General features: G+C 34.9%; 1 protein-coding gene across 4 annotated transcripts in view; it reads left to right on the top strand.

The window, feature by feature from the left end:
- The window catches only part of TOGARAM1 (TOG array regulator of axonemal microtubules 1), an 82,972-nt gene that overhangs the window by 40,157 nt on the left and 20,017 nt on the right, over positions 1 to 22,798 (top strand). For 3 of the 4 annotated variants that reach the window (XM_012782782.2, XM_012782785.2, XM_012782786.3), the window contains exons 8-12: positions 653 to 805; positions 7,609 to 7,707; positions 9,161 to 9,336; positions 9,833 to 9,986; positions 13,138 to 13,291. In XM_012782782.2, the coding sequence (XP_012638236.2) occupies positions 653 to 805; positions 7,609 to 7,707; positions 9,161 to 9,336; positions 9,833 to 9,986; positions 13,138 to 13,291 (736 nt within the window). The remainder of the gene's footprint in view (positions 1 to 652; positions 806 to 7,608; positions 7,708 to 9,160; positions 9,337 to 9,832; positions 9,987 to 13,137; positions 13,292 to 22,798) is intronic. The other variant, XM_012782783.2, reaches the window with a different exon arrangement.

The raw sequence follows: 22,798 nt of genomic DNA, 5'->3' as shown, positions 1-22,798 counted from the left end.
AGTCTCACTGTGTCACCCAGGATACAGTGCAGTGGCGTGACCATAGGTCACCACAGCCCCTAACTCCTGGGCTCAAGCTATTCTCCAGTCTCAGCTGCCCGAGTAGCTGGCATTACACATGTGAGCTACCACACCTGGCTAATATATATATTTTTTATTAGAGTCAGGGTCTCGTTGTGTTGCCCAGGCTGGTCTCAAACTCCTGGGCTCAAGCAATCCTCCTACCTCAGCCTCCCAAATTGCTAGGATTACAGGAGTGAGCCACTGCACTGGGCAGTTTACAATAAATGTTCTTATCTGTTGGTAAGATAAAAAATATTACATAATTTTTAAAAAGACAGAAAGGCTGGGTGTGGTGGCTTACACCTATAATCCTAGGACTTTGGGAGGCTGAGGCCAGAGGATTGCTTGAGGCCATGAGTTTGAGACTAGTTTGAACAACATAGTGAGACCCCATCTCTACAAAAAATTTAAAAAAAAATAAAATAAGACTTTAAAATTTCTATATTATAATTTCTAATTATAATTAGAAACCTCTAATTATATTAGAAACCTCTTTTTAAAGGTTAAAAGGTAAAATAGGTTTAGAGGAGAGATGTATACCTATAATATTCCCTAACTTACTCAAATAAATATTTATTTTATTTTATAGGGATTACAACACCCAATGTGAGCATAATTGGTCAACGTATGAACTATAGGTTTGGATGTGGTGATTTTGAAGATGATAGGTCACATGACATTTCATCTAGTGCTATAAAAATACAAAATAAGGAAGACCCAAGACATTATAAGCATATAAAAGGTTAGTAAATTCCATGACAAGTTAATTTTTAAGATTGGGTATCTCCAAATTAGAATCCTTCCTGAGCATATCAATAAAGAAAAATTAACTGAGAATTCTCAGTTTTGAGGTTTTTCATTTTTCCCTTCTGCTGATGTGTTGTTGCTTAAATAATTTTGCCGAATGGGAGAACTCACAGGTTCCAATATAGTTTATGGGCTTGCCTGAGGAGCCAATGCAGGGAAGTGGCTACCCTGAGGTTAAAACGAGGGAATCCCTGCTGAACTCTGCCTAGGACATGCAACTAGTATATACATATGCATAAACACGTACACACAGTTGTTACAAGGCATTTTACCACTAAAATGAGATGGAGGAAATCATGGGAGTTAATGACTCCCAGATGCCTAGTTAGGGGGTAACCATGGAGTAAAGCTGTTGCAAAAAGAATGTAATTTCCCTGTGGTAAAACCTGAGAAAGCTTCTTTGTTATCACTAACCATTGTTAACAGTTACATCTTTTTTAACTGAATAGTAGCAGGTAGCACCTCTGTGACTGCTCTGTCCATTTCTTAATCCTGTTACAGTTTTAAAAATTTCCCTTAGAGTGAAAAATAAGTGATTTTAAAAGGTATGAATATTTGCATAATTAGAAGGTACCTGTAATCGAAATAAGTAAGGAACTGACTTTTTTGTTTGTGTAGCAACTGTGGTCATGGTAAGCTCAACTTCTGACCTTTGTTATTTCTGTTCATCTTAAATCATGTATGTGCAGGCAATCATGAATTTTTTAGTGTGGAAGTAACTCAAATTGAGTAAGAGGGAACTTTATTAGATACTTTTTCTTGTGAGTTTTTCCTTGTAAATTTATTAAAATTTAATCTATGATATAATTTAATATTTTTTATATGTGACAGTGATAAATTGTTCATTGTTTTTACAAAGAGAATGAAGATTTTTCCATATTTGTTTACATGTTTTATTTCTCATGTAAAGAAAATCAAGGACAAAAATACTTCTTAAAAGCAACTTATACCCTAATTATAATTTAGTTTAATTTTCTTTTTTTAAATTGTTTTGAAATACTTGCTGAATATGCTCATTCCCTGCCATTGACATCATTTTTTAGACAGCAGAATCATAAATGTTAGGGTGTGAATTTATAAGTGGGTGGAGAAAGATTTCTCAATACAAAGATTAGAATAGTTTTTTTTTTGTTTTGTTTTTTTTTTTGAGACAGAGTCTCGCTTTGTTGCCCAGGCTAGAGTGAGTGCCGTGGCGTCAGCCTAGCTCACAGCAACCTCAAACTCCTGGGCTCGAGTGATCCTTCTGCCTCAGCCTCCCGGGTAGCTGGGACTACAGGCATGCACCACCATGCCCGGCTAATTTTTTATATATATATCAGTTGGCCAATTAATTTCTTTCTATTTATAGTAGAAACGGGGTCTCGCTCTTGCTCAGGCTGGTTTTGAACTCCTGACCTTGAGCAATCCGCCCGCCTCGGCCTCCCAAGAGCTAGGATTACAGGCGTGAGCCACAGCGCCCGGCCTAGAATAGTTTTTAAAAAAGTTTATTTTACTTCTCAAAGGGTGAGAAGGGCAGGACACAGAAAGGAAGGAGGTGTCAGCGCAGAACAGAAGCAGCTCAGGATTTTTATAGGGACAAAGAGAAGAGAGAAAAAAGTAGTTATGGGTGCCAGCTGATAGCAGAAGTGACTGTAAAGTTGTTGTGTCTGCTTTTTATTTTTTTCTTCTCTGAAGCCGGCTTATCAGGGTCCTTTAAATCTGGTCTGGCGAGAGCTGAAGCAGGGAGCTTGCATCCTAGTTTCCACTTAGAGCTTATCAAGGCTGTGAAAACAAAACTCTCAAATAAAACAGTTTTAATCTTACAAAACGCAGGGCAGTTGTGCTGAGTTTTCTCTTCAGAGGGGCAATTATGTGCTGTGAGTTTATTCCTCTTACTTTCTGTTGGATAGTTTATTTTTTCTCTGTTAGCTAGTTTATTAAGGCCATCTTTTCAATAAACACATTACATCTTTTAACCAACAGTTGGTCTTACTCCAGGAAATTACTTCATACTCAGGCATGTAACTCTAAGCCAAATACCTACTAGATCTATCTCAGCAACAAAAGCAAACATGTTCAAAACCAAATTTATCTTCCTTTCCAGACTTGCTCCTCTTCCTTTGTTATCCATTTTTATTAGTTGAATTATCATTTTCCCTGTTATGGAGGCTTAAAACTTTAGAGTCATCTTTGTCCATTTCTCCTTACCTTTCAAGTTCAGGTGGCAGTCCATCCTGCTATTCCTTTCAGTCTAATTTAATGTTTCTGCTGCCACAGTTGTAAGTTGGGCCTTCATTACTTCTTCCCTAGATAATTACAAAAGCCTTCTGATAAGACTTATGTCTTATTTTCATCCTTCTTAAATCTAGGCTGCATAAGCTACCAGAATTGTCTTTCTAAAATATAGTCATCATCTTTTCCATACCTAAAATGTTCAATGATTCTCTATTTTCCACAGAATAAAGTTCCTACTCTGTAGCATAACTTTTAAGACCCTGAATAATCTTGCCTCAGCTTAACTATTTTGCATTACCTCTTACTATTCCTCTTTTCATGCCTTATGTTCTTAGCACTTTTAATACTAGAAATTTTCTTAGTTTGCATATATAAGGCCTAGAAGCCTTTTCTCAATCTTAATGTGTCCAAATCATGTCTGCTTTTTGAATACTGGCTTACAAACCACTTCTTTAGAAACCTTTGGTCACTTTCCTGGTCTGGAGTAGTCTTTCCATCTTGTGTTCACGCATTTTACCTTACAGTTAATTTTCATGCATGTTTAATATTTTCCACATTAAATTATAAGTTTCTTAAGAGTAAAATACTGTCATCTTTATATCCCCATTTTGCTTTGTATATAATTGTGTTCAGTGACCACATGTGAAATGTATAGAGTATTGATTAGCTAATCAGAACTAGTAGTGTAGCTTTGGGCACAATCACTCAAAAATTGCATTCTGGCCGCTAATAAAGGTAGTAAATTACCTCAATTGATTTTTCATAGTCCATTATAGATTGAACTCCTTGTTCTACTCTTTCCCTTCTTCTCCCTACTGCACTTGAGAAGTCTTAAAAATTTTTTCAAAAAAGTGAAAATTAAAAAAAATTGCATCCTCAAATAATTAAATTAAAGCGAATATTGAGTGCTATTTTAAAGGGAATAAAAAGACTTCCAAAAGAAATACTGGTAATGAGTGGCCAAATGGAACCATTTTGTAAGAAACCTCAGACTTTTTTTAGGATTAGCTCTCAGAACCACCTCTTTTTCCCATTCCTTTCCTGGCTGGCTGTCCCTTTGAACATGCCCGTTTTCTGAATAATCTGTAGCCCAGTTAATTACTTGAGAAAGTGATTAATGGTGGATGCTTGGAGTATTAGCAAACTGTATGCCATGAGATAATATTCTTTCTGTCTTTGAATTAGGCAGAAGTAATGAAGTGAAATTACATAAGGATATTTGTGTGTGAAGAAGCCTTTAAACATATTTTTCTTCATATTTTAGAATTGAGACTTAATGAGCAATATTTCTTTCAACATTTGTTTAGAAGAAAATACAGTGTAAAAATTAAAGTACACTAAAAATGCTTGTTAGCTTCTCTTATAAATAAAGTTAAATTACTTAAAGATAACATTCTTTGATATTTTTCCTTGTGAGATTTGTCTGATTATTCTTTTTTTTTGAGACAGAGTCTCACTTTGTTGCCCAGGCTAGAGTGAGTGCCATGGCATCAGCCTAGCTCACAGCAACCTCAATCTCCTGGGTTCAGGCAATCCTACTGTCTCAGCCTCCCGAGTAGCTAGGATACAGGCATGCGCCACCATGCCCAGCTAATTTTTTGTATATGTATTTTTAGTTGGTCAATTAATATCTTTCTATTTTTAGTAGAGATGGGGTTTTGCTCAGGCCGGTTTCGAACTCCTGACCTTGAGCAATCTGCCCACCTTGGCCTCCCAGAGTGCTAGGATTACAGGTGTGAGCCATCACGCCCGGCCATGTCTGATTATTCATTCATCTCTTGACAGTTTATGTATAGTTTTATTTGTGTACTGTTGAGTAAATTATTCCATTTACTAAGTTTTGCTTCCCTTTGTCACAGAATACCTTTTTGGACTACCTAATGGTATGTCTTATAAAAGTGCACATAAATTTGGATTAATCCAAACTATAGTTACGGAATATATGAAAAATGATCACCTACATGACTTTTTTCTTTCATCTCTGCCATTTTCACAGAAAGCCAATATAAGTCAGGTTTGCAAAACAATCTGTTTTTTTTTTTTTATCAGTTATTTGGTTAAATTTACCAGTAATTAACTGCTTTTTTTTCATAGACACTAAATTAATTATATTTTGCCTTTCACTTTTTTTTTTTGCCATGATACATTTATCTAACATATGTTTACTGAACATAGATTCTAACCCCATGGAGCTTACAGTCTAGTAGGAAAGAGAATAATTAATCAGAAACTGAGATAGGGGCAGAAGAGATCAAACTTTCACTGTTTGCTGATGATATGATATTATATTTAGAAAACCCCAAAGATTCAACCAAGAAACTCCTGGAACTGATCAATGAATTTAGTAAAGTCTCAGGATACAAAATCAATACACAGAAATCAGAGGCATTCATATACACCAACAACAATCTAATTGAGAACCAAATTAAAGACTCAATTCCCTTCACAATAGCAACAAAGAAATGAAAGTACCTAGGAATATACTTAACCAAGGAGGTAAAAGACCTCTACAGGGAGAACTATGAAACACTGAGGAAGGAAATAGCAGAGGATGTAAACAGATGGAAATCCATTCCATGCTCGTGGATCGGCAGACTCAACATCATTAAAATGTCTATACTACCCAAACTGATCTACAGATTCAATGTAATACCCATTAAAATCCCATCAGCATTCTTCACAGATATAGAAAAAATAATTTTACGCTTCGTATGGAACCAAAGAAGACCCCTAATATCAAAAGCAATTCTAGGCAACAAAAACAAAATGGGAGGTATTAATATGCCAGATAGCAAACTATACTACAAAGCTGTAGTAATTAAATCAATATGGTATTGGCACAAAAATAGGAATATTGACCAGTGGAACAGATCTGAGAATCCTGATATAAAACCATCCTCATATAGCCATCTAATCTTTGACAAAGCAGACAAAAACATACACTGGGGAAAAGAATCCCTTTCAATCAATGGTGCTGGGAAAACTGGATAGCCACCTGTAGAAGGCTAAAGCGGGACCCACACCTTTCACCTCTCACAAAAATCAACTCACGCTGGATAACAGACTTAAACTTAAGGTATGAAACTATTAGAATTCTAGAGGAAAATGTTGGAAACACTCTCCTAGACATCGGCCTAGGCAAAGAGTTTATGAAGAAGTCCCCAAAGGCAATCACAGCAGCAACAAAAATAAACAAATGGGACATGATCAAACTACAAAGCTTCTGCACACCCAAAGAAACAGTCATGAAAGTAAACAGACAACCTACAGAATGGGAGAAAATTTTTGCATCCTATGCATCTGATAAGGGGCTGACAACTAGAATATACTTAGAACTCACGAAAATCAGCAAGAAAAAAATCAAATAACCCTATTAAAAAGTGGGCAAAGGACTTGAACAGAAACTTTTCTAAAGAAGACAGAATACTGGCCAACAAAGATATGAAAAAATGCTCAACATCTCTAATCATCAGGGAAATGCACATCAAAACCACAATGAGATATCACTTAACTCCAGTGAGAATGGCCTTTACACTGCTGGTGGGACTGCAAACTAGTTCAACTTCTGTGGAAAGCAATATGGAGATACTTAAAGCGATACAAGTGAATCTACCATTTGATCCAGCAATCCCATTGCTGGGCATCTACCCAAATGATCCAATGACACTCTACAAAAAGACACCTGCACTCAAATGTTTATAGCAGCACAATTCATAATTGCAAGGCTGTGGAAACAGCCCAAGTGCCCATCAATCCAAGAATGGATTAATAAAATGTGGTATATGTATACCATGGAGTACTATTCAGCTCTAAGAAATAATGGTGATATAGCACATCTTATATTTTCCTGGTTAGAGCTGGAACCCATACTACTAAGTGAAGTATCCCAAGAATGGAAAAACAAGCACCACATATACTCACCAGCAAACTGGTATTAACTGAGCAGCACCTAAGTGGACACATAGGTACTACAGTAATAGGGTATTGGGCAGGTGGGAGGGGGCAGGGGAGTGGGTATATACATACATAATGAGTGAGATGTGCACCATCTGGGGGATGGTCATGCTGGAAACTCAGACTTGTGGGGAGAGGGTGGGAAAGGGCATTTATTGAAACCTTAAAATCTGTACCCCCATAATATGCCGAAATAAAAAAAAACGTCAACCTGGAAAAGTACAGCTTGCTGTGAAATTGACCTGATCTTTTTTGGATATCAAAGGATTTCCTTCCTGATGACCCTTTTATTGCCTGGTTATCATACTGTGGTTATTTGCTGTCTCTTCCACCTTCATCCCTGGCATGTGTATACTCCTCAAGGGAAGGAAGGTTTCTTTTCTTTCTAGTGCTTAGTCCATACCAGCTATTTTAATTATAAATATTTACTGGGTTAATGAACATGTATGAATAAATAAATTATAAATTCTTTATAGGAAATAAATTTTCCATTTTAAAAAAGTGTGTTATAATATCCTAAAATACTACAGAAGTATTTTTAAATTTTTTTTGTTTTTTTTGTTTTTTTAGGATTTACAGGGTCATCAGCAAATTTACAGCAAATTTCCAGTTTTGACATCATACCCACAAATGCTTTATCAGAAGACTCAGTAGTAGTTGTTGGAAAAGGTATTTCAAAGTTATTTAGCTTTTTAATTGTATGTGTTCTTCACATATAAGCAAAGCATATTGATAAAGAATAAATGTGATTCAAGGGTTAAATAGAACTTCTTAAAAATTATTAAGCTGAAATATTTAGAAATGAATGCTTACCTTCACATTTCTACCCTCTAATGAAACACAATAATTTCTTGTTAGTTATTTTCAGAGATGTATTATGTGACAACTTCAGTTTAGTTACTTCTAATACAGTTTTAGGATAGCTAACATAGGTTTAGCATAGTTTAAATTCAAATGGTAGTCCTTATTTATCAGCTTAATAATCAATATAATTAATATAATTTTATACTCCATACAAAGTCTAGATGAAGTAAAAATTAACCTGTTACATATTTTAGAAGAGCCAGGGGACATTTGTATAATATACTTGCAAATATCTTTTAAAGCTGGTTTCTTTTTTAATTGAAAAACTAGAATGCTGTAGTATACATTAGGGTGTACATCTTATTTTTGTTCAATATAATGAAATAGAATAAAATTCTTAAATTCTTTTTAACTTTTTTGTTTGATAAGTCTCATTAGGTTAATTTAAGGCCCTCCTTAGATTGGCTCCAGCTTGTTCTTGCAGACTTGTATTCTGTCATTCTTCTATTTGCTTTGTGCCCCACTAAACTAATTTATTACTCCACATAAATGCTTTATACTTGTTCATCTCTCTGTATAACATTTCTATCTCATAGGATTTCCTTCTCCCCTTCCCTACTTATGTATACACATCCCTCCTGTCTTCAAATTTCATCTCAAATCCTTGCCCCTTTAAACCAGCTTAAAAACCCAGCTCACACCAACATTTCCTTCCTATGAACTCACACTTACAATATGCAGTTCTCACTTGATGTTATCATGAACTGCCTTCTGGCACCTCTTTTTTTTTTTTTTTTTTGAGACAGAGTCTCACTTTGTTGCCCAGGCTAGAGTGAGTGCCGTGGCGTCAGCCTGGCTCACAGCAACCTCAATCTCCGGGGCTCAGCAATCCTTCTGCTTCAGCCTCCCGAGTAGCTGGGACTACAGGCATGTGCCACCATGCCCGGCTGATTTTTTTTTTTTGTATATATATTTTTAGTTGGTCAATTAATTTCTTTCTATTTTTTTGGTAGAGACGGGGTCTCGCTCAGGCTGGTTTCGAACTCCTGACCTTGAGCAATCCGCCCGCCTCAGCCTCCCAAAGTGCTAGGATTACAGGCGTGAGCCACCGCGCCCGGCCTGGCACCTCTTATTATTGTCCTGTTAGAGTATTCGTCCTGTTAGAGTATTTGGTTTTATATTTTATAATTATTTAGCATGCCTTTCTCACAAACCATATTGTTTACCTTTCAAAGCAAGAGCCTTGTCTTAAACTTTGTTATCCAGAATGCTATCACATAAATATTTAATGACTATTTCATGGTTGGTTAATTTTTAGGTGTATTTGGAAGTCCAAATTCAGCACCAGCAACCTCTAGCCAATCAGTGATATCTTCTGTGGAAAATGGGGATACATTTTCAGTAAAACAAAGTTTTGAACCACCATCAGGGATTTACGGAAGAGCAGTCCAACAAAGTGTTCCATCATACCTTGATGTTGAGAATGAAAAAGATGTAAGGTTATTTGCTGATTATTAGAATGAATTTAAACTTACAGTATGCCATTGTTTTGTGTATATCAGATGTGGGGTGGTGAAAGTATTTCAATTAAAATTTTTTAAATCTTGGTATACTTGAAATTTTTTATCCTTGATCATTAAAATAATATATTATTCTCCCTTCCCACTAAATAAATGCATTCTCTTTCTGGTGATAAAGTATCTAGCACACTTTATACTATACATGTACTTTATGTACACATATGTATATATATATTCAATAATTTTCTAGGATTCACTCAAGTAGTAACAAATTAATATCCTCAGGCACTAATTTAATTGGATATTAGAAGTATGTAATTCTAATAGATTTTAGAATTCCTTGAATTAGGACTAAGAAAGATATAATTTATTTTTCATAGACATTTAATGTTCATATATACAGGTAGGTGAAGATAGTTTAAATGTCAGACTCCCTGAATACTTTCAGATATTTCAATTTTTTCATGCAGACTAAAGTTTCTATTTCAAAATCTACCTACGACAAGATGAGACAAAAGAGAAAAGAAGAAAAAGAACTTTTTGACATTAAAGACTATGAAAAGAAGGAACAGAATCCCTGGGAACAAATGAAACACACAGGAACTGAGAAAATGGCATCTGAAAGTAAGTGCAATTTAAGTTTTGATGTAAGTTTTTTTCTTTTTTCTAGTAACATTCTAAAGCTGGTGAAATATGGTTTAACTAACGTTGATATATGACTAAGAGTGGAATATGTTGACCTATAACACTAAAATTTGCAAGACCTAGTAGCTTCTATTATAATTATATATGACTATTATAATATTAATTCATTCTCATAAAAAGAAAAATGATTATTTTTCTCCCTTCTAGATTTAAACAGTTTTGGAGATGAGGTGGAGATATCAAAACATGAGAGTTCCCCTTTAGAAAACATTGCCTTCAGCCCTCCATTAAAAGGATGGTCCCTACAACTTCTATTGCTTTAAAAAAAAAAAAAAAAAAAAAAAAAAAAAAAAAAAAGGATGGTCCAGTTTAAAACAGTCACCATCTTTAGTATTTTTAGATTCGGGAAAGTCACTTATTTAAACATGAAGAGTAAAGTCACAAATGCTTGTTAAGCTGAAGATACTACATATGGTTCAGTGCATTTGTGATAGAAAGACCACTGAACTAAGAGGCAATAGATAGACCTGACTTCTTAAGTATTACTTCTGCCTTTAATTAGCTATATGACCTGGAAACAGGCCTCAATATTTTCTACCCCTATAAATATCTAAATTATCTCAAAGGTTCAGATTATCTCAAGAATTCCTTATACACTCCCTGAATATAGTCTTGTTTTGCCTTAAGGAGTGGTGTCCATTTTAAAGCTAAGGTAACTGAGATAGTGAAATTGGTTTATATTAGATCATGACCTAGAAAAGTCCTTGCATTTATCATTTATTCAGCCTGTCATTGTGTACCTACTATGTTCTATTCTTGACCAAGAGTTGGCTTTATGTTTCCTGTGCTGTTTTAAGACATTGAATAGATCTTAAGTATAGTAGCACAGGTTGAAATGAAAAATCACAGGTTGAAATGAAAATGTGTGTGAACTATAGTAAACATTAAGTATTATTAATTTTTATTTTTGTTAAATATTAAAGAATAAAATATGTAAACTATAAACATTCTTAAATTTATGTTGCATCTGAAACCTACATACCAACAAAATACCCAAAAAGTTTAGAAAAAAATAAATACTATAAATGTACTTTTGGACAACATCTTTTTCTTGGAGATAAAAATAATAGAGATTTAAACTAAATTAATGTCTGAGGTTTTTCCTAGCTTTTATTTCCTTTATAATGCAAGAAACATAGAAAACTTTTTAAAATTCTATATTCTCAAAGTTAATCATTGTTGAGCATGCCCGATGAGAAGTGTTGGCCTCTAGCTAAACATGGTATTAAAACCGTTTAATGCAGGCATTTGTGAACGTTAAGCCTACTAGCATTCTCAGGTAATTTTATAAATTATCTGAGATAATGTCTTAAAATCTAAGGAGGGAAAAACCCACAAAACTTCTTACCTAACTTAGCCAATATTAAGAGTAGGTCTAGAAGTACAAATAGTAGCAAATAGTACAAGTAATAAATCATAAATTTTTGTGTCTTCAAGCTTACTAGAGACATCAACTAATTTTGTGAGTTTTGCCTATACTCTTTGCCTAATCTTTTTTTTTTTTTAAAGATAGAGTTTCACTCTGTTGCCCTGGCTAGAGTGCCATAGCATCAGCCTAGCTCACAGCAAGCTCAAACTCCTGGGCTCAAGCAATCCTTCTGCTTCAGCCTCCCAAGTAGCTGGGACTACAGGCATGCGCCACCATGCCTGGCTAATTTTTTGGATATATATTTTTAGTTGGCCAATTAATTTCTTTCTATTTTTAGTAGAGACAGGGGTCTCACTCTTGCTCAGGCTTGGTTTCAAACTCCTGAGCTTGGGTGATCCGGCCGCCTCGGCCTACCAGAGTGCTAGGATTACAGGCATGAGCCTGCCTAATCTTTATAGTATAAGGACAGTGCTTCCTTGAAGTCACCCTTGTGTTATTTGAAAATAAGAATATATTTATAAAACTTTTATGTCAATCAACCCAAAATGTAAATGTTTAACTCTACTTACAGTTTTGAACATATTGGCAGAAATAATTTCTAATAGGAAAATTCTAACTAAGTATGTCTCCATTTAAGAAGTTTCTGTCCATTACGTAACTGCTACTCACAGTATAGTAGTCCATGGACTGAATGAACTGTTTATTACTCATCTATGACAAAAATAAATACAAAAAGTATTCATCTTTTAGAAACTGTTTTAACAATAGGCATTGCCACAGTGCTTTTATTGTATTTAGAAAAATACCCACATGCAACACAAGGAAGTTTAAGGAAATTTAACAGTATAAAAACCCATAGTCTGGACAGCACTGCTGTAGACATTCTGTACACTTTCTTTTCCAGAATAATATTTTTCAGGTGAAAACAAACGTAAAGATAAATAATGGTATTTCATACTGGTATAACCTGGGGGTTGATAATTTGGTGTTTATCTGCGTCTCTTCCTAATGAGTTATTCTTTCATGAGAATGGGAGTAATTAGGTATAGGAAGGGAATTCTTACAGCTTCAGCATCAGTTTCATCTGTAATGTAGGAATAATAATAGCCGTTACATAGAGTTGGGATGATACTGCTTCTTATACTTTTAGCTATTAAAATAAAGCTAGGCTTTGTTATGACTCATGACTGAAAAACCATTTATATTAAATGTAATTTATTAATAATCTTATGTATAAAAAATAAAGTTTTAAATAACTTTGGTTTCTGAGTATTAAAATTTTCTTAAAGACTAATAGTACTAGTTTCTATAAAAAATATTCATAACATCTGTAGCCAGAATACTCCTTTAGTCATTTTTCTGTGATGAGAGGACAGCGTCTCACTCTGTCAGCTAGGCTAGAATACAGTGGTATCATCATAGCTCACATCAACCTCAAACTCCTAGGCTCAAGTGATCCTCCTGCCTCAGCCTCCTAAGCAGCTGGGACTACAGTTACACACCACCATACTCAGCTAATTTTTTTATTTTATTATAGAGATGAGGGTCTCACTTGTGCTCAGGCTGGTCTAGAACTCCCAACCTTAAGTGATCCACTCAGTCCTCCCAAAGTGTTAGTATTATAGGCATAAGCCAATGTGCCTGGCTTGTGTCTTTTGTATTGAGGTTCTCTTATGTTTTTAAAAATATATTTTATTTTAGGTGAAGCATCTCCTGGAACCACTTCACAGTATAAAGAAAGGATACCTTCCGTCACTCATAGTCCAGAAATAATGGATTTATCAGAACTGCGGCCATTTTCCAAACCAGAAATAGCACTCATAGAAGCCCTGAGACTTTTAGCTGATGAGGATTGGTAAGTTCACCATGTTTAACTTAAAACCAAGTTTAGTTCCAAAATTTTTCTGTACATTTTTTATTAAAAACTTTGAAATACATTTCCTATTAAAATAGTCTTAGAAATGATTATTTTAGTTCTTAGGCATTGGAGTCTTTACAGCTTATTAATGTAGATGAACTCTGGCCTTAGTAGTACTGTATTACCAGTTGTATTATAACTTATATACCAAGAGGACCTAGTTTAGCTTTATTATGGATTATATAAACCCATTGGTATTAGAGTATAAATTTCACCATTTCTCAAAGGATTTCTCTGTGAAATGTAACCTGTAACAATCCTGGAAATACTTGTCTGCTTATACTACACTTATAGCAGCTACCCAGCCAGCTCAGCCAATAACTTCAGGGAAACAAAAAGACAGTGACAACATGCATCCCATTTGTTTCAGCTTGAGGACTCACTTACTCAGTGCTTTTGTCTCATTTCTTTCCCTATTGATTTAGTATCTCCCTTGGTCCCCATTCTATACCTCTTCTTCAGTTTGCCTCTCTGCTAGAGCGTATTCAATCAACTTCAAAATGTGCTAGGCCGGGCAAGGTGGCTTATGCCTGTAATCCTAACACTTTGGGAGGCCAGGGGAAGAGGATCACTTGAGGTTAGGAATTCGAGATCAGCCTGAGCAAGAGCACGAACAAGATCCCATCTCCACCAAAAACAGAAAAACTTAGCTGGGTGTGGTGGTGTATACCTGTAGTCTCAGCTACTTGGGAGACTGAGGCAGGAGGATCTCTTGAGCCTGAGAGTTTGAGGTTGTAGTGAGCTATGATTACACCACTGTACTCTACCCAGGGCAACAGAGCAAGACCTTGTCTCAAAATAAAAACAACAATAACAAAATCTAAAGTAAAATGTGCAATGTCTGACATTCAATAAAAAATTACTAGACATGCAAAAGTAGCAGGAAAATATAAACTATAGTGAGAAGAAAAAGCAAACAATTGAAACAAATCCAAAAATGACACAGACGATAGAATTAGTAGACAAAGACATTGTAACTCTATTCCCTGCATTAAAGAAGCTAGAGGAAAAACTGAGCAAATAAAGACAAGCAAAATATTTAAGAAACTCAAATCTAATATGTATTGATGTAAGCTATAATGTCTGAGATCAGAAATACACTGGGTGGCATAACAGAAGATTAGCTATTACAGAAGAAAACATTAATGAATCTGAAGACATAGCCATAGAAACTATCTAAAAAAGACTGAAAATAAAACCCAGTAAATCAGTGAACTGTAGGATAATTTCAAGCAGCCTAATGTATATATAACTGGAGGTACCAGACAGAAAGGGGGACAAAAAAGAATATTTGAAGAAAACAATGGATAAAATTTATCCAAATGTGATGAAAGCTATTAATCCATAGATCCAAGAAGCTCAATGAGCATCAAGTGCAAGCAATATGATAAAAACTATATCAAGGTATATACATCATAATCAGATTACCTAAAATTAGTGATGGAGAAAATCTTAAAAGTAGCCAGATGAAGAAGACACATTACATACAGAATAAAGATCAGACTTCTCATCAAAAACACTGCAGGCTAAAAAACATTGGAGCAAGATCTTTAGAGTACTGAAAGAAAAAAAAAAACTGTCAGCCTAGAATTTTATATCCAGTGAAAATATCTTTCAAAAATAAAAGTAGTGAAATAAAGACTTTTTTAGACCTATAATACTTGAAAAATTTCATCATCAGCATACTTGCACCACAAGAAAGATAGAAGGAAAATAATACCAAATAGAAATCTGGATCAATACCAAGGAATGAAGAGCAGTGGAAATGTTTACTACGTGGATAAATTTAAAATCATTTTTGTTGAAATCAGAAGTCACCATGGTGGATTATCATCCCAGATGGAGTTGCTTTATCCTCTGCAGGGATCCACTATGTTATGGGGAGAAGTTAGTGCTGTCTGTGACTCCATGCAAAGAGGAAAAGTAGAAGCTCTGTGCATAGAACTCTCCAGGACTCTGCCCTTTATGCCTCAATTTTACTCTGTATCCTTTCATTATAATAATCCATAATTGTGCCACCTCACAGAAAACACTGAGGAGGAAGTGATTGTATATGTCTGCTAATAACCTCTACCCTGAGCCTCTGAAAGCAGATAGCAGAGTCTCCTGAGGAAGTAGGAGGAAGCACCACTGGAGTCAGGTGGCCACCTCTACCTAGGGCTTCTTCCAGAGCTGACAACAGGGGTGGGGTAATGGGGATCTACAGAATCTCATCTGTTCTAAAGAGAAGAGAGTTTCCTGCAGAAATGAATTCTGCTGCTTCTCTAGAATGCAGTCAGATTCTTTCAGTCTCATTTTGTTTTTCTTCCCCTATAGCATGTGTGTGTCATTTTCATGTATATCAGAACTGATTTCTGGACTTGCTATTCTTTTCCATTAATTAATTTGTTAATTCCTATTTCAGAACCACACTGCTTAATTGCTGCAATAAGTTTGCTATCACTTAGGACAATTTCCCATTCATTATTTTCTTTTCTTCAGTACCATCTTGGTTTTTATATAGCTATTATATAGCTGTGTATTTATCCATCCAGATCACCTTTAAGGTCAATTATAATACTAAAAATTTTCTCATTCAGGTTTTATTAAAATATGACATATCTATACATTAAGATTTTTCATGACCATCGTTAAAGTTTTTCATTTTCTTTTTTTTTTTTTTTTTTGAGACAGAGTCTCACTTGTTGCCCAGGCTAGAGTGAGTGCCGGGGCGTCAGCCTACCTCACAGCAACCTCAAACTCCTGGGCTCAAGCGATCCTCCTGCCTCAGCCTCCCGAGTAGCTGGGACTACAGGCATGCACCACCATGCCCGGCTGATTTTTTTTCTATATATATTAGTTCTTTCTATTTATAGTAGAGACGAGGTCTCACTCTTGCTCAGGCTGGTTTTGAACTCCTGACCTTGAGCAATCCGCCCGCCTCGGCCTCCCAAGAGCTAGGATTACAGGCGTGAGCCACAGCGCCCGGCCTTTCGTACTTTTTCTTGATGGAAAAATTTAAAAATTTTTAAAAATTAAAAAATGAATGGAATTCTTTTTCATAAGTTTGTTTTTAGATATCTTATTTATACTTACTGTTTTGAATGTACTCTTTTTTGTACTATTTTCTAATTTGAGATTGGTTTCACATAGAAAACCATACATACAATTTTGTATATTTATTTGATATAATTCCAACTCAAACTCTTTTTTTTACTTTAAAAATCATTTTTTATTATTTAAATTTGTTTATGAGACTGTTGGCTGTTTAAAGAAATAACATATTGTGGGATAGATAACATATATAGAAATAAAATGTATGACAATAATACAAAGACCCAGAGAGGAGAAATGGAAGTATTGTTATAAGTTTCTTATATGTGAAATGATATATCACTTCAAGGTAGACTATGGTAATTTAGAGATATGTACTACATATCCATAAGCAACCAGTAAAATAACACAGCAGTTGTAATTGGTAAGGCAGCAAGGAGATATATATAATTATAAAAATACTCAATTTCAAAGTGTCAGGAAAAAAGGAAACAGAGAAGATAGAACAAATAGAAAACAAATAGCAAAATTACCTAGACTTAAACCTAACCATGTAATCACATTAAATATATAAATAAATAAATGAAACAGTCTAGTGAGATTACATATAAAAGCAAGATGCAACTATATGCTACCTATAAAAAATTCTCTTTAAATATATGAGCACAAGCAGATTAAAAATAGAGACACAAAAAGACATATACCATGCTAACACTAATCAACAGATAGTTTGCATGACCATATTAATATCAAAGTATATTTCAAAGCAAAGATATTAACTAATGTTTTTATCTTATATTGTTATATAACATATTGTCACAAACTCAGTGGCTTCAAAACACAAATTAATATATCTAGTTTTCTTGGTCAAGAATTCAGATATGGTACCCTCTTAATATTTTTAAATATAGAAAAAAAGACATAGAAAAAATTAGCCAGGTATGGTGGCATGCACCTGTAGTCCAAGCTACTCGGAGGCTGAGTCAGGAGAATCGCTTAAGCCAAAGAGTTTGAGATTGCTGTGAGCCAGGCTTATTCCATGGCACTCTAGCCTGGGCAACAGAGAGTCTGTCTTAAAAAAGGAAAAAAAAAATTCAGATCCCAGTTAAATGAATTTTCTGCTCAGGATCTCACTAGGCTAAAATCAGGGTGTCACCTAGGGATTCAATCTTATCTCCCAATTTTCTTCCAAGCTCATTGGTTGGAATAATTGAATTCCTTGTGGCTGTGAGAGTGAGGTCCCCATTTTCTTGCTACCTGTCAGCCAGGGACCCTGTCAACTCCTAGAGGCCATTCTCATGTCCTTGTTATGGGCCACACATACAAACATAGGCCCTCTCAACATGACAGCTTACTTCTTCAGAGCCAGGAGGAGAATCTTTGCTGCTATTTCTTATCTCTTTTAAGAGATCACCTAATAAGCCTACCCAGAATAATCTTTCTTTTGATTAATTTGAAGTCAACCGGTAGAGACCTTAATTACATCTGCAAATCCCTTTTGCCATCTAATTTAAGAAGATCACAGGAAGTGATATCCCATCATATTCATGATCACAGGAAGGATGTTATACAGAGAATGTCCATTAGGGGGCAGGAATCATAGGTACCATCTTAGAATTCTTGTAACGCATGCAGAAGAGGATCATTTTATAAAGTAGTTAAGTCATCAAGAGGACATAGCAATCTTGAACATTTATTCACCATATAGATGAACTTCAACATATAGTAAGCAAAAACTGATAAAACTACAAGGAGAAATAAATAAATCCACAATTTATAAGTGGAACTTTAACAATCCTCATTAATTGATAGAACAAGTAGACAGAAAATCAGTAAGGATATAGAAGACTTGGGTAGCATTATTGACCAAATTAACATTTATAGGACATTCCACCTATAACAGCAGAATTCATGTTTATTCAAGTCCATAAGAAAATACATTACCAAGAAAGACCTTATTCTTGGACAAAAACCAAGTAATTTAAAGGTAATCAGGTTATATAGATTTTGTTCTACGGAATTAAATTAGAAATTAGTAACAAGTATCTGGAAAATTCCCAAACATTTGAAAATGAACACACTTACAAATATATATAACCCATGGATCTAAGAAAAAAATCAAAAGGGAAATTGTAAAGTATTTTGAATTTAATGAAATAAAGAATGAAATATCAAAATCTGTGGGGTATAGCTAAATTAGAGGAAATGTATAGCACTATAACACTTACATTAGAAAAGAAGAAAAGTTCTGTATCAATTACTATAGCTTTCAGTAAGTTTCTCTGGAGGCTGAGGCAGCCCAGGAGTTCAAGGTTGCAGTGAGCTATGATGAGGCCACTGCACTCCAGTGAGACCCTGCCTCAAAAAAGCAACTTGAAGGGATGGGGAAAGGAATACTATTTTAGTTAGGTCATGAGAGAAGGCTTTTCTGAGGAGTTGACATTTGACAGAGATCTGAATGAGATAGGAGAAAATGCCATTGGGTGAGTGTTTAAAGATCTTGAGGTACAAATGAGCTCAGGTGTCCAGGAAACAGCTAGAAGACTCGAGTGGATAAAAAAGGCAGCACACAGTAGAGAATGAAGCTACAGAAAGAGGGAAAGGACTGATAATAAAGAACTTTGTAAGCTAGTCCTTCAGTATCTGTCCCTTAGTAATAAGGAATTATATAGAATTGGTTTCTACCTAATATGTTTGGTATAATTAACTGGTAAACTATCCAAGCCTGGAGTTTTCTTTGTGGAACAATTTTAAACTAATATTCAATTTCCTTCCTTCCTAAATATTGGGTTATACAATATATGGTTATCTATTCCTTTATGAGTGAGTTTTAGTAGTTAGAATCTTTCAAAGAATTTGTCAATTTCACCGGAGTTCTTAAATTTATGGACATAAAGCTGTTTGTCATATTCATATTTACCTAACACAGCTGAATGATCAGTAGTGATATTTCTTCTCTCATTCCTAATGTTGATAATTTATTTTTGTCTTATTTTTTCCTTGATCAGTCTGACTAGAAGCTTATCAATGTTACTGATCTCCAAGAACCTGGTTTTGCTTTCACTGATTTCCTCTATTGTTTGTCTGTTTTTTATTTTACTGATTTTCACACTGATCTTTATTATTTACTTTCTTTGGGCTTCATTTGCTCTTCTGTTTCTAATTTATTTTTCTTTTTTCTTGTTTTTCCCTAGAGACAGGGACTCACTCTGTCACCCAGGCTGGACTGCAGTGGGACAATCATTGCTCACTGTAGCTTCAAACTCCTGGGTTCAGGCAGTCCTCCTACCTCAGCCTCCCTAGTAGGTAGGGCTATAGGCATGTGCCACCACACCTGGCTAAGTTTTCTATCTTTTCTGTGTGTTTTTTTTTTTTTTTGAGACAGAGTCTCACTCTGTTGCCGGGGCTAGAGTGTTGTGGCATCAACCTAACTCACAGCAACCTCAAACTCCTGGACTCAAGCGATCCTACTCCTGAATAGCTGAGACTACAGGCATGTGCCACCATGCCCAGCTAATTTTTTCTATATATATTAGTTGGCCAATTAATTTCTTTCTATCTTTTAGTAGAGACGGGGTCTTGCTCTTGCTTAAGCTGGTTTCGAACTCTTGACCTTGAGTGATCCTCCCGCCTTGGCCACCCAGAGTGCTAGGATTACAGGCGTGAGCCACCATGCCCTGCCTAAGTTTTCTATATTTTCTAGTGATTTGGTTTCACTATTGCTCAGGTTGTGCTTTATTTTTCTTAATATCCCTTTCATTATTTTTTATCCCTTATATATTTTTCTCATTAAATTATAAGATCCATGAAGGTAGAGACTTTGATCTTTTTCAAATGAATGTTTCACATGAACTTGGAAGGAAGTTCCAGTCTGCTGCTGTTGAATTGTAGTATTCTCTGTTAAGTAGGCCACGTTGGTTAATAGTTTTGTTTAAGTCTTCTGTATCCTGACTGATTTCCTGTCTATTTGGTCTAACAATTACTTAGAAGGAGCTATTGAAATCTCCAACTATAATTGTAGGTTTCTGTATTCCTCCTTAAATTTCTATCAGTTTTTTCTTTATTGTAAAGCTCTATGTACATTTAAAATTAATATGTCTTCTTGATGTGTAGGCCCTTTTATCATTATGAAGTGTCTGTTATCTTTGGTGATATTCCTTCTCTTTCTCATTAGTGTTGGCAAGATGTATCTTTTTATATCCTTTTACTTATAATTTGTGTCTATATGTATCTATAAAGTATGTTTCTCATATACAGCATAGAGTTGGATTTTGCTGTTTTGTCCATTCCAACATCTCTGTCCATTCCCTCTCCAACTTAATTTAGCTGCTTTGAACATTTATATTTCATGTAATTATGAAGTTATTTGGGTTCAAGTCTTTCATCTTGCTACATTTGCTTTTTTAAAAATTGTTGTAAAATATATATAACAAAATTTACTGTTCTAACTATTTTTACATGTATACTTCAGTGGGATTGTTACATATTATTGCACAACTATCACCACTAGTCACAGAACTTTTTTATCTTGCAAAACTAAAACTCCATACCCATTAAATAATAATTCCCCATTACTCCTCTTCTCAGTCCCTGGCAACCACCATTCTACTTTCTCACATGAGTGAAATCCCAGTATTTGCCCTTTGGTGATTGGCTTATTTCACTCAGCATAATATTCTTATGGTTTATCCATGTTGTAGCATGTGTCAGAATTTTCTTCCTTTGTAAATCTGAATAATATTCCATTGTGTATGTAACCACATTTTGTTTATCCATTCATCCATTAATGGACACTGGATTGCTTCTACCTTTTGACTGCTGTGAATAATGCTACTATATACATGGGTATACAAATATCTCTTCTTATCTCTGCCTTCAGTTCTTTCAGGTGTATATCCAGATGTGGAATTGCTGAATCATATGATAATTCTATTTTTAAATTTTTAAGGAGCCACCATACTATTTTCCATAGTGGTTGTGCCATTTTACATTCCCACCAACAGTTTACAAGGGTTCCATTTTCTCCACATCCTTTTCAACACTTGGGGTGGTTTTTTTTTTTTTTTTCCTGGAGGAGACGGTTGTTTGTGAGGGTTTTTTTTTTGTTTTTTATAGTAGCCATTCTAATATGAGTATGGAGTGGTATCTCATTGTGGTTTGGATTTGCATTTCCTTAATAACTAGTAAAGTTGAGCATCCTTTCGTATACTTCTTGGCCATTTGTATATCTTCTTTAGAAAAATGTCAGTTTAAGTCCTTTGCCCATTTTGTTTTTTTGTTGTTGTTGGTTTTTTTCTTTTTGTTTCTTTTTTTTGAGACAGAGTCTCGTTTTATTGCCCAGGCTAAAGTGAGTGCCGTGGCGTCAGCCTAGCTCACAGCAACCTCAAACTCCTGGGCTCAAGCAATCCTTCTGCCTCAACCTCCCAAGTAGTTGGGACTACAAGCATGCGCCACCATGCCCGGCTAATTTTTTATATATATATATATTAGTTGGCCAATTAATTTCTTTCTATTTTTTTTAGTAGAGACGGGGTCTCGTTCTTGCTCAGGCTGGTTTCGAATTCCTGACCTCGAGCAATCCGCCTACCTTGGCCTCCCAGAGTGCTAGGATTACAGGCGCGAGCCACGGTGCCCTTTGCCCATTTTGAATTGGGCTGTTTTTGTTGTTGAGTTTTAGGAGTTCTCTACATATTCTGAATATTAAGTCCTTATTAGATATGTGATTTATAAATATTTTCTTCCATTCTGTGGGCTCCCTTTTTACTCTGTTGATAGTGACCTTTAATGCCCCAAAAGTTTTTAATCTTGGTAAGTCCATGCTACATATTTTTATTGTCCTATTGTTGTTTTTATTCTTTTTCTCCCTGCCTTCTTTTGGATTATTTGCATATTTTAATATTCCATTTATCTCCCATGGCTGTAATGATATGCCTTTTTCTTTTTTTTTATGTTCTTGCTGTAGAGTTTACAATATGTATCTTTAACTTCTCATAGTATAGCTTCAAATGTTATTTTACCATTTCATGTATAAGAATCTTATAATAGTAGACTTCCATCTTCCTGTCCTTTGTGCTGCTGTTGTCATACATTGTACTTCTGCATGTGTTATAAACTCAACAATATGTTATTCTTCTTTTTTTTCCAACAGTCAATTATCTTTTAAATTTTTTGTCTGTTTAATTTACCCACACATTTATCATTTCCATTATTCTTCATGCCTTCTTATACATCTGAGTTCCAGCTGGTCTCATTTTCTTTACCATAACATTTTCTTTTAATATTTCTTGTAGCATAGCTAGCTTTTCTTATCTAAAAGTATTTTTATTTTGCCTTCATTTTTTAAAGATGTTTTCACTGGTTATAGGATTCTAGATTGACAGTTGGGTTTGTTTTGTTTTGTTTTATTTTTCT

Source organism: Microcebus murinus, chromosome 6 (assembly GCF_040939455.1).
Source record: "Microcebus murinus isolate Inina chromosome 6, M.murinus_Inina_mat1.0, whole genome shotgun sequence".
Taxonomy (NCBI): Eukaryota; Metazoa; Chordata; class Mammalia; order Primates; family Cheirogaleidae; genus Microcebus; species Microcebus murinus.
This window is presented reverse-complemented; position numbering and strand designations above follow the sequence as displayed.